This window comes from Tetrao urogallus, assembly GCF_951394365.1.
Source record: "Tetrao urogallus genome assembly, chromosome: 4".
Taxonomy (NCBI): Eukaryota; Metazoa; Chordata; class Aves; order Galliformes; family Phasianidae; genus Tetrao; species Tetrao urogallus.
Genome location: NC_136817.1, coordinates 36,978,873 through 36,994,738, shown reverse-complemented (window position 1 = coordinate 36,994,738; position 15,866 = coordinate 36,978,873). Strand labels below are relative to the sequence as shown.

At 39.7% G+C, this 15,866-nt stretch overlaps 1 protein-coding gene across 1 annotated transcript in view; it reads left to right on the top strand.

Annotated features, from left to right (window-relative positions):
• ANK2 (ankyrin 2) overlaps positions 1-15,866 on the top strand; it is a gene marked incomplete at both ends in the record, with an annotated part of 175,923 nt that overhangs the window by 84,450 nt on the left and 75,607 nt on the right. The window contains 10 exons of the mRNA XM_079534109.1: positions 817-915; positions 1,085-1,183; positions 3,611-3,709; positions 4,856-5,053; positions 7,058-7,156; positions 7,691-7,789; positions 10,250-10,447; positions 11,862-11,960; positions 12,065-12,163; positions 14,543-14,641. Of these exons, the coding sequence (XP_079390235.1) occupies positions 817-915; positions 1,085-1,183; positions 3,611-3,709; positions 4,856-5,053; positions 7,058-7,156; positions 7,691-7,789; positions 10,250-10,447; positions 11,862-11,960; positions 12,065-12,163; positions 14,543-14,641 (1,188 nt within the window). The remainder of the gene's footprint in view (positions 1-816; positions 916-1,084; positions 1,184-3,610; positions 3,710-4,855; positions 5,054-7,057; positions 7,157-7,690; positions 7,790-10,249; positions 10,448-11,861; positions 11,961-12,064; positions 12,164-14,542; positions 14,642-15,866) is intronic.

Sequence of the window (15,866 nt, the reverse complement as noted above, 5' to 3'; positions counted from 1 at the left end):
CAATGTGAAGACATGCTTTGTTGAAAAAGCCCCAGTTTTACTGAATAAACATTTTGAAAGAAATGAATATCTACTGAGGGTAAGCAAAACACTCAAACTACTGTCTCGCAGTTTAAAGTGCTAGGCTGCAACTCTGGTTTAAGATGTTCCCTCCTCTACTCCTCGTTCTCTCCTGTTCCTGCTCCTTCCCATTAAATTTTAACCCAGATACCAAGGGTAAAGAATTGGTATTGTGAAATATTGTGAAACCAAAGCTGAAATAGTGGTATTAATATAACACACTTAAAATGTGCACACACGCTTAAAAATGAATACAGTATACTGCAGGTTGATTTGTAAATGCTAAATTAATATACATAGATACTTAGTTTATAAGCTTACAGAATAAAGAAAAAAAAAAAAAGATGGAATCTGGTAGAAATACTCTGTTCCGTTCTTAGAAAGGTATAGTATGTGCTTTATACATCTCAAAAGACCCTAACTGATTTCAAAGTTATTCTTACACATATATATGTGCAGTCTTTGGAACCGCATACATGCATGCACATGGGCATAACTTTGTGACTCAGAACGGGCACATCTGTATTTGGTTTTGAGAGGTCTAAGTTCAGTTTCTCTCCATTGCTAGAGAAGAAAGCAGCAGCACTGCTTTGTTCTCCTTGAGGCTCCTGGGAGATTTCTGTAATTCATAACCTCTTCTGCTTAAAGAACAATTGCTTCTACTACTCTAACACTTCTGCTCCCAGTGTGCCAGCATGGAGCTGTGTAGAAAGTGTAGCTGCATGTTTTTAACTAACATGACTGTCTTTTGCACAGAATGGTTTTACTCCACTGCACATTGCCTGCAAGAAAAATCGCATCAAAGTCATGGAACTCCTGGTGAAATATGGGGCTTCAATCCAGGCTATAACGGAGGTAGAAAAATGTTTCATACCCTGAAGAAACATTCCTTCTCTTTCTCCTTTTTTGCTTCTTTTTTTCTCTTTCCTGTCATGCCCCACCTTCACTTATGTTTATTTAAACAAAGAAGCCCCTCCCCTATGCTCGTGCAGAGGAGTAAAACTGCTCTTGCTTTGTTTCGCAGTCGGGCCTCACACCAATACATGTGGCTGCATTTATGGGCCACTTGAACATAGTCCTCCTTCTGCTGCAGAACGGAGCCTCTCCCGATGTCACTAACATTGTGAGTATGGCTTTGACTAGAATCATCTGTGTGATGCTCGCTACAAAAAAGTCCATGTGGTGCAAACAAAGGTCACATTTTAATGATACTTCATTACTTTATTATCTGTTAGGACAAATTATGCTAGCACTTTTCCCAAACAATGAAGAGGGGAAAATAGCTACTGTATAGGCATTGTAAGCCACTTTTGGTTTTGTGTACTCTCCTGCAATGCCTGAGTAGGTAAAATTCCCTTAAAAACAATCAAAGCTCGCCAAATACATTGCAAGCTGATTATAAACCAAGTCAATTCAGAATGATGAAATTTATCTCCAAGAGACTCTAATTTCTATTTGCATAGCCTTGCTGGCCGCAATGAAATCGTGTCATTTGTATTAATAAAAGGGTATTAAATGCTCAAACCTAATTAAATAAGAAGTTAAAATATTAAATTCAAGGTATTCCTTTTATACAGGAAATTCTAGGGACTAGTGCCTTGCAAAAGAACATATTTAAACTTGGAAAATGTGACCTTTGGGGGATAACTAAATGCAGAACCTGACTTATCATAGAATAATGGACGTGTTTGTATACCAATACCAAGTTACCAAGAATAATAACCATACAAAGAATGTGATGATTTCCTAAGTTGTATTTCATAGATATCTTACTGTTTGAATTTGTCATTATAAACAAATATTTAATTTCTGACTATCTGCTCATTAAAAGCAGCTCTTTACCAGTAATGTTATAAAAAAGTGTTCCCAAGAAGAAAATAACAAGAAAAAGTTATTAATTCAGGTACGCTGATTTATTAGCTTTTCCTGTCCAGAAAAATCGTATATGGAGCCTAGTGACAGCTTTATGCACACCAAGCTGTTTGTCTGAATCATTAGGACAGATTCTTCTTGATAAAACATTTTACTGGTTTCTATTTCTTGTAAAAGCAATCTGTACATAAAACCTTTATTGATGAGACAGAAGCTAACAAGAAATTGTTGTGGAAACAATTTAAAATACTGTGGTGGTGTTGCTGGACATATTTATGCAAAGTTTAACACTTTACAGTTTGTGCTACATAGGTATCTTGGCTTTTACTTGGTAAGCAGAAGTCCCCTGCTGGATTACTAAGTGTTTCCAAATGCTGAATTGTGTTGTTAACTCAGGTATAAAAGGGTGTTTATAGAAACTTGATCATTGGATTGTGAGAAATGTAAAAATTATTCTCATTTTAAACAGTTCATTCTTCAGGTAATAATGTTTACGTAGATTCTGCATTATGATTTGTAACAGAGGCTGTGAGATTTTGTTTGCTGCCTACTTACTAATCACAGATGGTGATCCAACATTAATTTTAAATTGATCATTGGCAAATCAACTACATGTCCAGAGGGTTTGCTTTGATTTCATAATAGGAGGCAAACTCAGGTTACTTCTTTTTGCCATGTCTATGCAGAAGGTTGAGAAGACCTGATCTCTGACACAGAAGATCTTGACAAGAGTGTTCAGTTTGGCAGTTACAGTTTAACTCGACAGTCACAGTAATAATATAGTAATAATATAGTAATAATATAGTTCAGCTCTATAGTAAGAAGAAAAAAACTCTTAACAGATAGAAATGATCAGTCCTGCTGTGTTGTCATACTTAACAGATATATGCAGAACTGTCCCAGGGCCTAATGTATCAGATACCAGTGAGCTGCACAGGGACTATTTTAGTCCACTTTATGACACTGAGCTCAGAAAATATTGAACTGTGCAAAATTCAGCTTGAAATGCCATCATCAAGGAGTAGTCACTTTCAGTGTTTTTTTTGCAAACCTATGCAAAAAGTAAATGCTTCAAATGTGTCACCTGTACTTCGTTATCATGATCTGAAATTCAACATCACTCCAGTTAGCCTTCCAGAATTTCATATGCTCCTTCAAATTCTGTTTGCTGTAGAAGGCTTGAAGCAAGATTCATTTCATAGCCTACAGACAGATCTGTGCTGCTGAGCACAGATTTTACACGTTTCATATGCTGGCTCAGTTGTGCACAGCTGCTGCAAGGCATTTTAAAGCTGCCAGCTCCACACAGTGTGCAGAAAGAGACCATCTGGAGAAAAATCCGCTTCCATTTTTGAGGCTTGTGTGCCTCACAATCCCTAGAAAGAGACAGGTTCATTGTACAATTGCACAGAAAGATAATGTTCAGTGTACATCAGCAGAAGCTGATGCACCTGTATACAAAAACCTGAGGAACATATGTGACCAGGCAGGTGTAAAAGGTAGAATACTGTATAAATAATTTTTCTCCAGGATCGCCGAATTTGCAAACCATAAACTATCCAGACTTGGCACATGTATGCATGCACTGTTCTTAGCTCCCTGTCTCAGCTGGCAGAAATGCACAGCTATATTTCTTCATGGAGGCTTAAAACATTGAAATTTTTTTACTTTTCTGCAGCGTGGAGAAACTGCACTGCACATGGCAGCACGTGCCGGGCAGGTGGAAGTAGTTCGTTGTCTCCTGAGAAATGGGGCCCTAGTTGACGCTCGAGCCAGGGTAGGTGTTCTGCTCACAGGTTTTTTTTTTGCTTTTTCTTACTAAAAATTATCGCTGAAACAGGGAACCAAGGGAGAATTAATTTCATTTTTATATAATCTGTGAATTCAACACTAAACAAATCTTAAACAGTTCCAAAAGCAGCAATGTATTTCTGTGTGGATGTTTCAAATAGAATGTGTGCAGTGGGTTGACCCTGCCTGGCTAGTCCTTCTGGCTGTCTTCATGCCACTGCTTGTTCTTTCCTTGCGGGATCAGGGTAGACAATCAAAAGGTAAAAAGTGATTGAAACTCTTGGGTTGAGATAAAAGCAGTTAATAAGTGAGGGAAAAGGGAAAAAATAACAGCAGAACAGTATAAACACAGAACAAAACAAGCACTCCCCCCCTTGCAAGTGACGCAAAGGCAATCACTCACCACCTCCCACAAGCAGATTGGTGCTCAGCCTGTCTCCAAGCAACAGCATTTTTGGAAAAGCTCACCCTCTAGTTTTGTTGCTAGGTATGACATTACAGGGAATGGATTATCTCCTTGGTCCATTCAGATCAGCTGTCCTGGCTGTGTTACCTTCCAGCTAAGAAGGCCTTGACACTGTGCAAGCACTGCTCAGCAATACCTAAACCACTGGTGTGTTAGCAATCCCATTTTGGTCATAAATCTAAAACACAGCACCATATGAGCTGTTAGAAGAGAATCACCCCCAGTCCCAGGCAGACTCTATACAATATGCCTGATTCAGACCAGCAGCAGCTGTTCCATCTAAGTGAGAAGGTATACAGCAATATCCTAAATCCAAACATCAGGCATTCTGATAGCAGTTAGAACTAGATTATGAAAACATAAATCATTTTCAGAGCAAGGTAGCCAATGTATAACAAATTAAAAACACGAAAGAGAGCAAGTGAGGGGGGAGCTATGCATCATCTTACTGAGACAAGAAAAATGATGTTTTTCTTTATGTTATTTTCTGTTACAAGCTGAATCTCATCTGAAAAATTAACCTGCCCTCTTCTACTGCTTTTTTGTGCTGTTGCTTCTTAGTATTTTTCCAAGACAAATGCATAGAAATGTTTATTAATATAAAACACGATATTGGGTTCAGAATAGTTCTACCTGCTCTAATTGTCTACTCGATTTGAGTTGTAGGAAGAACAGACTCCACTGCACATTGCCTCTCGCTTGGGTAAAACAGAGATCGTCCAGCTTCTGCTACAGCACATGGCCCATCCTGATGCTGCAACAACTAATGGATACACTCCACTGCACATCTCTGCCAGAGAGGGACAAGTTGATGTTGCATCAGTTCTCCTAGAGGCAGGTGCCTCACACTCCATGTCCACCAAAGTAAGTCAGAACACTTCGTGACTGTACTCTAGTAGCATAAGCAGTGTATGCTTGCCCATGCCTGTTTCATGAGGGATGTGCTTTCGCTCTGAGAAACTGAGCTACTATGCATCTTGTTTTGTTCCTATTTAATCAACAGCAATCCAGTAAACTGAAGTAATGTATTAGGCATTGATTGAGTTTTGACAGTTTTTACTGTCATCCAAAGTAGAGAGTTTGGATCCTACTGAAGCCAAATTCAGGTCATGATAAATAATGGCTATAACAAGCTTAAAATGTAAACGAGGTCCTTCTATATAACTCTTTGCCATTGTGTTATGAACAGGACTTTTGTTGCCAAAATTTTCAAACTAGAAAGTGCAGATTTGAGGGAAGGGAGCAAATCATTATTATTTTTCCTAATGAACAAGTCTATTTATTTTTTCAATACCTTGTTTATTTAAACAGTAAAATAATTATGTCTATACTAAATGAAAGGATTGTTCCTAAATGTTTGTTTATACAATTCAATATCTGTCCAGTCTCATCTAATTCTGAATTTATTTTCAGCAGTTCTATAAGCAAGATGTCACATGACCCAGTGGGCCATTTTTCTAAACTTATAAAAGAAATAGTCTGTGGAATATTATTGTTTTGTTAGCAAAAAATGGTTACCAATACATTCCTTACAGAGTGCTAAAAATATAAGAAAATAGATACTGTGACTAGAATTATGTGCCAAGGTATTTCTTTCTAATGTCTTACATGTGATTAAATAGTACCTCTGATTTTACAGTGGGAGCTTAAAATGTATTTTTGAAAAATTTGATGTTTTCTGGGGTTTAGAGGACTAAAGCAGCAATTCTGAAATTGTGATCTATGGATTGCTGGGCATGCTTGCTGTTCTTTTATCCGTCTGTTGAATCACATAGAAGTGGCTAAAAATACACTAAATACTTTCTCAGTTTTCCATACTGTTTAGTGACATTTGCTTTTAGTATTGCAGAAACATTCTATAATTTTGAATACGGGAAGATGTAACCCTCCAGATAATCTTTCTACAAAACTTTGATTCATGAGCTGGAAATGTTTGATATTTCCTAACATAAACTCCTGTTGAGGTGGGATTTCTGGAACAAGCTGATGATGATAAGCATTACGCATCGTTTACGTGTCATGCAAATAGGTATTTGCAGCTACCTGGAATTACTGTCAGAACAACAGTGTAGTCTGCCACCTACTGTTTTCCTTATCAGCTTGATTTTTAAAACTGAAAGAGTAGATGAACCATCTAACCATCTAAACCATGAAGCATTAGTTTTTCACAGACTTTGTGCATCACTGATATGCGTTACTAAAATAAATAGAAAAGTACTCCTTCAAAAATGCAAGATTTTTGTCATGCCAGTATGATGTGCTTCCAAAAGCACTGCTATTGAGTCAGGCAGTGACGTTTTTAGCTGAAGTTCTGAGGCTCCAGCAGAGACTGTTGTTAATAAAAAAAAAAAAAAAAAAAAAAAAAAAAAAAAAAAAAAAAAAGACCAAGTTGAAATTCTTCAACAAGCTCTCTAAAGAATGAACACAAAGTTTGGAGCTTTTCTTGCTGAATTTAGTTGGTGTTTCATTGTTACTGGCACCAATTGACACGGGAAATATTTCTACAACTGTTATCATAAAGCTAAAAAAAAAAAATAATAGAGCTGGTTTGGAATAGAAATTTGAACAAGTGCCTTCCTTGCTCACATGGTATTATGTTGCTAGTAGAATCTGTATCAGATAAACCATATGCTACTCTGCCATCACGTACGTGGGAAAGAATAATGAAAGGGGAAAACTTATTTTGTATTTCATGGTTATCAAAATGCTTTTAAGAGATGATGCTATTTCACCATTAGGCTATTGATTCTGGCACCTTGAGTATAGGTCAAAGAATTACCAACTTGTTTAATAACATAGCTCTCGAAAGGTAGGTGTCAGCATGCTTTTTAACACAAACATTTGCTTTTGTCTCCTGAAATTTTTCAGAAGGGATTCACGCCTTTGCATGTGGCAGCCAAATATGGGAGCCTAGAAGTGGCAAAGCTCCTCCTGCAGCGTCGTGCCTCTCCTGATTCAGCCGGCAAGGTACTAAGCAGAAAGAAACAAAAATTAGCAGCATTTTGGGTTCTTACTTGGCGCAATGTGCGTGCAAAGGAAGCCTGCAGCCACTTTCATATGGTGGTGTTAGCTTAAGATCACGCCCTCCCAAGGCTGTCAGTTGTGTCTGATAGCGTTGGAGGCTATGGTGCTGAGCACTGGGTTTAGGTTCCCTACAGGAGGGTTATGCAATGCGCAGCTCAGAGGGCAAAGACGTTTCTGTGGCTCCAAAAATACCGATTTCATAGCATTGTCCAAACTGTAGAAATCATAATTCAAAAACCTGGGGGTAAGACCGTTTTTTTGCTCCGTGCTGTGGGAACTGGTTCTTACAGGGTTGGGGGAGATGGAAACCACACTGGTGGCCACATCAAGCAGGGCCGCCCAGGCTCCCCCTCAGCTGCTCTTCTCTGCATTAAACAGCCACTGCCCGTGACTTCTGGTCACTAACATTAACCGCCGCCCCGCGCTCGGGGTCCCGCTGGTACCCTCCCGCACTAACTCCCCTAACCGCCCTTACAGAACGGCCTCACGCCCCTGCACGTGGCGGCCCATTACGACAACCAGAAGGTGGCGCTGCTGTTGCTGGAGAAGGGCGCCTCGCCCCACGTGACCGCCAAGGTGAGCTCTGCCCCAACTGTTCGTGCAGTCACAGCATTGCTGAGGTTGGAAGGCACTGTTAAGATTTTCCGGTCCAACTGTCTGCTCATCGCTACACTAAACCACGTCCCTCAGTGCCACCGCTACCCTTTCCTTGAGCACCTCCAGGGTGGTGACTCCCCCAGTTCCCAGGGCAGCCTGTTCCAATACCTCACCACTCATTCTGGAAGAATTCTTCCTACTATCCATCCTGAACTTTCCCTGGCACAACCTGAGGCCATTCCCTCTCATCCTATCACTGTTACATGGGAGAAGAGGCCAATCCCTACTTCACCATGACATCCCTTTGGGAGTTGTTGAGAGCCATGAGGTCTCCCCTGAGCCTCCTCTTCTCTAGACTCAACAATCCCAGCTCCCTCAGCTGTTCCCCATAAGACTTGTGCTCCAGACCCCTCACCAGCTTAATTGCTCTTCGCTGGACGCTCCAGGGCCTCAATGTCTTTCTTGTAGTGAGGGACCCAAAACTGAGCACAGCACTTAAGGTGCAGCCTCACCAGTGCTGAACACAAAGGGATGATCTACTCCCTGCTCCTGCTGGATGCACTATTTCTGATACAAGCCAGGATGCCTTGGCCTTCTCAGCCACCTGGGCTGTTTGCCAAATCATGTTCAGCCAAAACCCCCCAATCTTTTGCTTCCACAAAGCCTTCCAGTCACTCTGCCCCACGCCTGTAGTGTTGCACTGAGTTGTTGCAACCAAAGTGCCAGACCTGACATTTGGTCTTGTTGAACTTCATCCCGCTGGCCTCATGCTAGTGATCAGTCTGTCCAGGTCCCCCAGGCCTTTCTTCCCTCAGGCAGATCAGTATATCCTCCCAGCTTGGTGTCATCTGCAAATTTACTGAGGGTGCATTCAATCCTTTCATCCAGATCATCAGTAAAGTTATTAAGCAGGACTAGCCTTAATACTGACCCCTGAGGAGCACCTCTAGCGACTGGTCACCAGCTGGATTGACCTCTATTCACCACCATTTCTGGGGCCTTGACATCCAGCCAGGTTTTTACTTACTGAAAAGTACACGTCTAAGCCCCCCCTTCCTTCTTTCCTCTCTCCTTCCTACCCTTTCTTCCCGCTGCTTTTCTCTCTGTTTCATGGAGAGCAGGAGGCAGCACCATGTCTAACACCCTCATGAGAGGGCAGCCTGGCCACAACCTCCTTTGGTACTGTAGCCAGTGCTAGTTCCATGTGGGAAGTTTCAATTCAATGTAAATTTAAACAAAAACAAACAAAACAACAACAACAAACCCCAAACAAACAAACAAGGTGTGGATGTGACTGAGTGTTGGAACAGGTTGTTCACAGGGACGTGGGATCCTTGGAAGTGGTAAAAATGCAACTAGGCCAGACCCTCAGCAATCTCATATGAATAACCACCCAACTGCACAAATTATTGTTCTTCCAAACCTTTCCTGAAAAAGAGCTACATATGTGTATGCATGCATATTTGTGCCTGTCTTTGCTCATTTTATGTTTGTGAGTTGGAGTCATAGTTGGAGCTTACTTCAGTGTTCTGTAATATTGCAAACAACGTGTATATTATGACCACATACGTGCAGAATTCATTCTGGGATTGGAAATGGTGTTATGATTTCACAGTGTTAGGCAAAGGCTACCAAAAGGGAAGAATAATGAGAATTTGTGCTGTCTTCAGCGTGTTTTGTCCTGTAAGGGACTGCTGTTTTACATGCTTTCTAGAAAATGGGGCCCATCCTTGAAGTGATTATATGAGAACTTTTTACATTGATGTGCAAGAAAGGTGGCAAAGGCTACAGTTGCCACTGGATAGCTTGGTGAAGTTCCCTTTTAAAAAGACATAGACCAACCAACATCTCCACAGAGACTGTCTGATGTAATCTATTTTCATGATATTCTGCAATTCTAAATCTTCCCACTTAGTTCATTCTAAAGCGATTAAAGGTGGGAAGTTGTCTTGTTCTGAGAGTAGCAATAATGTCTTTCTGCTTTGCTTAAATGGTCAATTTGATCAGAATAACATTATTCCATATTACTGGTTCCAGCCAGAACTATGCCTCATGTATCAAAATTCCTTATGCAGACACATCTTTACCCATGCACATAATGTAATGAAGAGTGTGCATCCATTGCTTGTCACAGAGAGCATCACTCAAAAGTGAATATTTACAACATATGATATTCAAAATATAGGTTTCAAATGCAGGGTAATTTGAAGTTATCAGATTAAGAAGTCCTGTCTGCCCTAGCAAGAGCCTGCTTTTTCTAGTTGGTGTGGACAAAATAATAGATTGCAAAAGCATGCCTGGTGTTGAAAATATATTGGACTCCCAACTCTAATCATAAGGAGTAACTGAAAATGATATAGTTCTAAGATGTCTGACTTTTTAGGCTTACATGGCTCTTGTATTAATGTTACTCTTGTTTTGCTTCCTAACCTGTGTTAGAATGGATACACCCCTCTACACATTGCTGCCAAGAAAAATCAGATGCAGATAGCTACCACGCTGTTGAACTATGGGGCTGAGACCAACATTTTGACCAAACAGGGAGTGACGCCACTTCATTTAGCCTCCCAAGAAGGTCACACAGACATGGTGACATTGCTTTTGGAGAAAGGATCCAATATCCATGTGGCAACAAAGGTAACTCACAGCTGAAGACAAAGTGCTATCTATGTCAAGAGTATCCAGGAAAATACAAAACACAGTGTGGGAATGAGGTCATGTCTCAGAAATTCTCCACTTCCTTGCATGCATATTCGAGTGTCTGCAGACATGACAAAGGTGGGCAAACAGTAGAAATGAGGAGAGGATACATAGGAATGGCAGACAGATTGATCAGTTAACCTGTATCATGTAATTAATAACTTTACTGGGTAGCCCACTAGAGGAGCTGCAGCTGTTTGCTGTGACCAGAGAAAAATGATGTACCACCTGCTCTGGTGGAGAGGGAACGGGACAAAAGAGGCTAGATAAAATGGTTTCTGAGGCATTCAGAAAGGTGAGACAGCTGCATTTTTGTTGTGTTGTAACCTTGCCATCTATTAGCTGTGTCCTCATGGAGATAGGCATGTTCCTCAAGTTTTACATTAGATCCAAAGGATGAGAAATGTAAAATTCTGGAGTTTGCGGGTCTATGGGTTGATTTAATTACATGTAACAGAAACCTGAGAGCTGCAGTCCAAAATAATTTAGTGCCAGCAAAGGCTCTTTATTATCATATATCTTACTCTTTAGCCATCTTGCCAAGGTTAGGAAAAGAGGGACAAATAACATAACAACAGTATTAGTGGAGTAGTGAATGGGAAAAAAAACCTCCTCTGGAGGATCTGTCCAATCCTTTGGATTCTCCTATGGTTATACTTGATGGGCCTATGTAGAAGATAAGTGTAGAGAAAACCTATATTTTCATAGGTCACCAGATTTATACAGGCATATACATAAATTTTATTTACCTTAAATTGAAAGCCTGTAGTTTTTGTTCATACGAGTCAAAATGAATGGCTCAAGTCTCTCATGATCTAGCATTAATATAATATGCTGTATAACCAGTAAGAAACAGTGTAGTTTTCATTTCTCTCAAAAAGTTTATTCCCTTCCTTGTTCATGGCCAAGCACCGTGTTGATCACAGTGAGCTTTCAGTTAATTATTATATCTGTTTCCTTGGCATCTTTGAGTGAGATCTGTTTCGGGATTAGTTTCTTCATTCGGACTCTTGCCTGCAGTTGCTAAGGTTCCCTCTCCCATCTGAGTGGGAGGCACAGCACGCTAATTTATTAATGGGACTCTCAGCTTCCTTAGTGACATTATACTATAAAATCCAAGTGTGATCATTGATGCCTGAAACATTTACTCTGTCATTACAGTGATGTAATTTCTGTGGAGCTATTTGTCAGCCAGACAAAAGAAGCATCAACTCTACTTTGTTTAAAACATATATTTATAAGTTATAGTTAGAGTCTCTCCATCTTTTAAAGATAAGCGAGAAAGGCTAGATTTGTAACCTGAAGAAGGTTTTATTTATTTATTCATTTATATTATGTATTCCATTTCCAGACTGGACTGACATCCTTACACCTTGCAGCTCAAGAGGATAAAGTGAATGTAGCTGAAATACTCACAAAACATGGTGCAAACCAAGATGCTCAGACAAAGGTAAATCATTTAGTGGCTACTTGTCTCCAGTGTGCCAAAGGATGCTATCTTCATAAAGGAATATTCCACTGAGCTTGCAGTTTTATTTCTATATTCTCTTGTAGCTTGGTTATACTCCTTTAATTGTGGCATGTCACTATGGAAACATCAAAATGGTGAATTTTCTTCTCAAGGAGGGAGCAAATGTCAATGCTAAAACAAAGGTAAATAATTTTGCATTGCTTTCTTGTGCTCTTAATGTGAACTTGTTTATCAAATGCTACTGATACATACCACTAAGTACCTTTTTCATTAGGAAACTGTAATTATTGAGTAGTAGATATCAACATTTTTTGATCCGTGGCTATAGTGGAATGCATTGTGTCTGCTGCATCACCTTTTTCAATGTTCACAAAAGAAAAGTCAGATAACTCTTTGGGATTATGTAAGGGAATTGGTATTTTTGTGTGTGTGTTTTGTTGTTTTCTCCTTCTTTTCATTTGTGACTAACAAGTTTATTTCTGATTTCATTCACACATGGCTTACATCAGTGTAATGCTGATGTGTTGCCAAACTACAATTCAGAAACTGGGTGATTTCAGATTCTCTCTGATCTGTTGGGAGAAGAGTGGGAAAAATTACTCACAATCAAAGCATGTGTGACATGACTTTGATAAAGGAAACATCAACAGTGGGATAATGCATCTTACTCAGGACAAGTTTGTTTCTGTTTTTTTTTTTTTTTTTTGATGGGGAGCTGGTTATGCTATTATCGGCTGATTCTGCTGAAGTGGAATGTAGCCAAATACTGAGTGTAATCCACAGGCTTTAGCAATTTTTTTCCAATGTAAACTGGTGTACATAACAAAAAAAAATCTCATGCCTGTGGATCAAGAAGTTTATATCTCCTGAGTATACAAAAACAGAGGTTCTGGTGACTACATCAGTGTATTGCAGCAAAGATGTTATCACATCACTCTTATCCAGGAAGTGAAGGCTACCCTGGAGCTGGTAGTCTTCAGCATAGTTAAAGCTGATGTCAGGCAATAGCTTATTGGTATCTCTTGGGATCAGTATGAAAAAGTCTGTTGATATTGCTGATAAATGTACTTAGTATTTGTAAAATCCATACCAGATCATAAGCTCCTGGTCATTCTGGCCAGCTTTTCTGTTCCCAGCTGTCATCTTTGAGATGGATTCATTTGTCTGAGTATGACTTTTTCACTACAGCGGTCACTGTCAGCAAGAAAAGAAGCAAGTAGCAGAGCCAATTAAAAAAATATATATATATATGCTCACCCATCTTTCTTTAAATCACCCCAAATCAATGGGTAAAAAACAGAGATTCCAAAAAAACTGGCAACACTACTAGAAAAACAGCTGATAAGAATTAATAAAGCAGACATTAGCAGGATCCAAATGGTAGCTGCCAAAACATTCAGCTGAGGTGTTTGTAGGCTAACTAAAGGGACATAACATACTTGCATGTTTAGTGTTAAGCCCCACTCTGGGTATTTGGGGCCACTGGACCAGATTCTGACACTAGTTCCCTCAGGTGTTTCTCTTATATAGAAAAATTTCATTAAAGTACACAAGTATGGCAGTATGGGGCAGTGATTCTCCAAGTCTCATATCAAGGGACCAATAAAAATACGGGCAATCTGTCAGCCATTACTGTGGGCTCAGTTTAAAGAGCGAATCAATCCTGGCTGGATTCAGGATAGGCATGTTACAGAATAAATTACCTCTAGTGCCTTCAGGATGCTTTATGCCATCTCCAGTGAAAAATAATACTGCTGAGTTCTGTTTTTAAATGACTGCACTGATACTGAAGATAGTAGATTTTCTTTGCTATATGATTTACAGTAAAATTCCCCTTGAATTTCTTAGTCCATATGTGTATTCTGTAATTATGAGAACTGTATCTGTTCCAAAATATCACTGTTTAATTAGTAGCATAAAGCATATATTGAGTTGCGTAAGAGATAACTGAGTGTGCCTCTCAGAGTCTGCCCTCAGGCTGTATCTAAGTGTCACTGAGACTGACTTAGTGTTTTCTCACAATGTAGTTTCCACTTGCTATCAAACCAATTTCAAGTATTTTGTGATTAATTGCTTGACTGGGTTTGCACAAAACCATCTCAAATCAACTAGCTGTAGTGCACTTTGGCTGTGATTCTGTATGGAGTAACACAGAATTAATCTCTGGAGCAGATATCTATGGAGTTAAGTGTATTTGTTAATACAGAAGTTGTGCACACATTTTTCTGAGTAATTACAGCTTGGCCAGGCCTTTTGAAGTCAAGATGAAGCTAACGTTGATTGACATTTTTGATAGATGCTCTTAGCTTTTTTTAAAAGCAAATGTTATCGAATCACTGCTGTTAAAAATTATATATCTTTACATTGTCTCAAATATTTCAAAGGCAAATCTTAGGCTTCCTATAGGAAAATGAAGATCTCAGAAGGAGAGAATGTTCTCTGCTTCAGCTATGATTCCATGTGTCTAGTATGCAAATTATGCAAATCGAATTTTCTAATCTAATTGCTGGCGATTGTTTTTCTTCTTTATTTGCTTTTATGGTAACCACCATGGATTACAGAATGGGTACACTCCTCTCCACCAAGCTGCTCAACAAGGTCACACTCACATCATTAATGTCCTTCTCCAACACGGAGCTAAGCCCAATGCAATCACCACCGTAAGTGTGAAGTGCTTGTGGGAAGTGTTTCTCTGGATAGTTCCTTTCTTTCTAGGGCTAAAGAGCAAACCTTTGATTTGGTGAAAGTTTTCTTCGTACATCTATTTGTCAGCTGTGTAAATGTAATGTTCCTTCTTCTTTTCATTATGCTCACAGGGAAGTTCATTTATAACTCACTGCAGTAAGCTAAATGTGAGATGAAGAAACTGCTTTCTGAGTTGCAGTGTCAGGTTGGCCATGCCTACTTGGTTTAATTGCCTTCTGCCTTGATACTTCTGTCTCAAAATTGATATATTGCAAGAATTTTTGTATAAAAATTAAGGGCAAATCAGAACCTGGGTATCTTTGAAATCCAAATTTCTATCCCACTCTCCATTGGATCCCTGTTTCATTTTCTTAGTAAGTTCATTGGTGTTAATGCAAAGACCATCAGTAACTTCTGGCAAAGCCTTTTCTAAGGCCAGGTAGGAATGCAACTTTCCTGTTTCATATTGATGTTGTTATTGTCCTCTACTTGGACAGTGTTGAAAATGCATCCAGGAAGTTCAAAACACGTGTCCTTCCCCAGAGTTGCCCGGGTTACTATTATTCCAGCTGCATGGAATAATCTTGTGTGAAGTAATCCAAGATAGCAGTTTATGTGCCATGATACAAAATCTCAGTATCCAAGCTATGTAGCAAAGATCCTAGACTGTGTTTATCGTCAAGCAAGAAACCCTTGCAGTCAGCTTCTGGGACTGAAGGTTCTACTAGGCACCGTCAGTGTTCAGTCTTCTAGTTTGGGCTGTTAAGCTGACTCTTACCCAAATCCAAGGAGAGTCTCAAGGCTCTGCCCAGGAGTTTGCGTGCCTTTTCAGGTACTAGCTCTGTTGTTCACACATTGCTACTTTTAAGTTGACGTAAGAGAATTTCAACTTGCAGCAGCTGACTAGGGGATATGGGAGTGGGATATGAGATGTTACCGTCACTTACACATTAACAGTCATGTTATTTGTTCTGTGAAGTTCCTTACCGGTTCTTTTTGTGCTGCTAACTCGCAAACCCTAGGTTGCTTTACAGTTGCTGAGGTAGTCTAATGCACAGGAACTTAAACTGTAGATAACTCAACCTGGTACTGAAGGAGAGAGAAGGCCTCGGGCTGATATTCTACACACAGAGCAGCGGTATTGCAAGAGAAATCATTCTGTACAGTGGTTTTCCATGTCTCCCCTAGTAGGCCAGCATG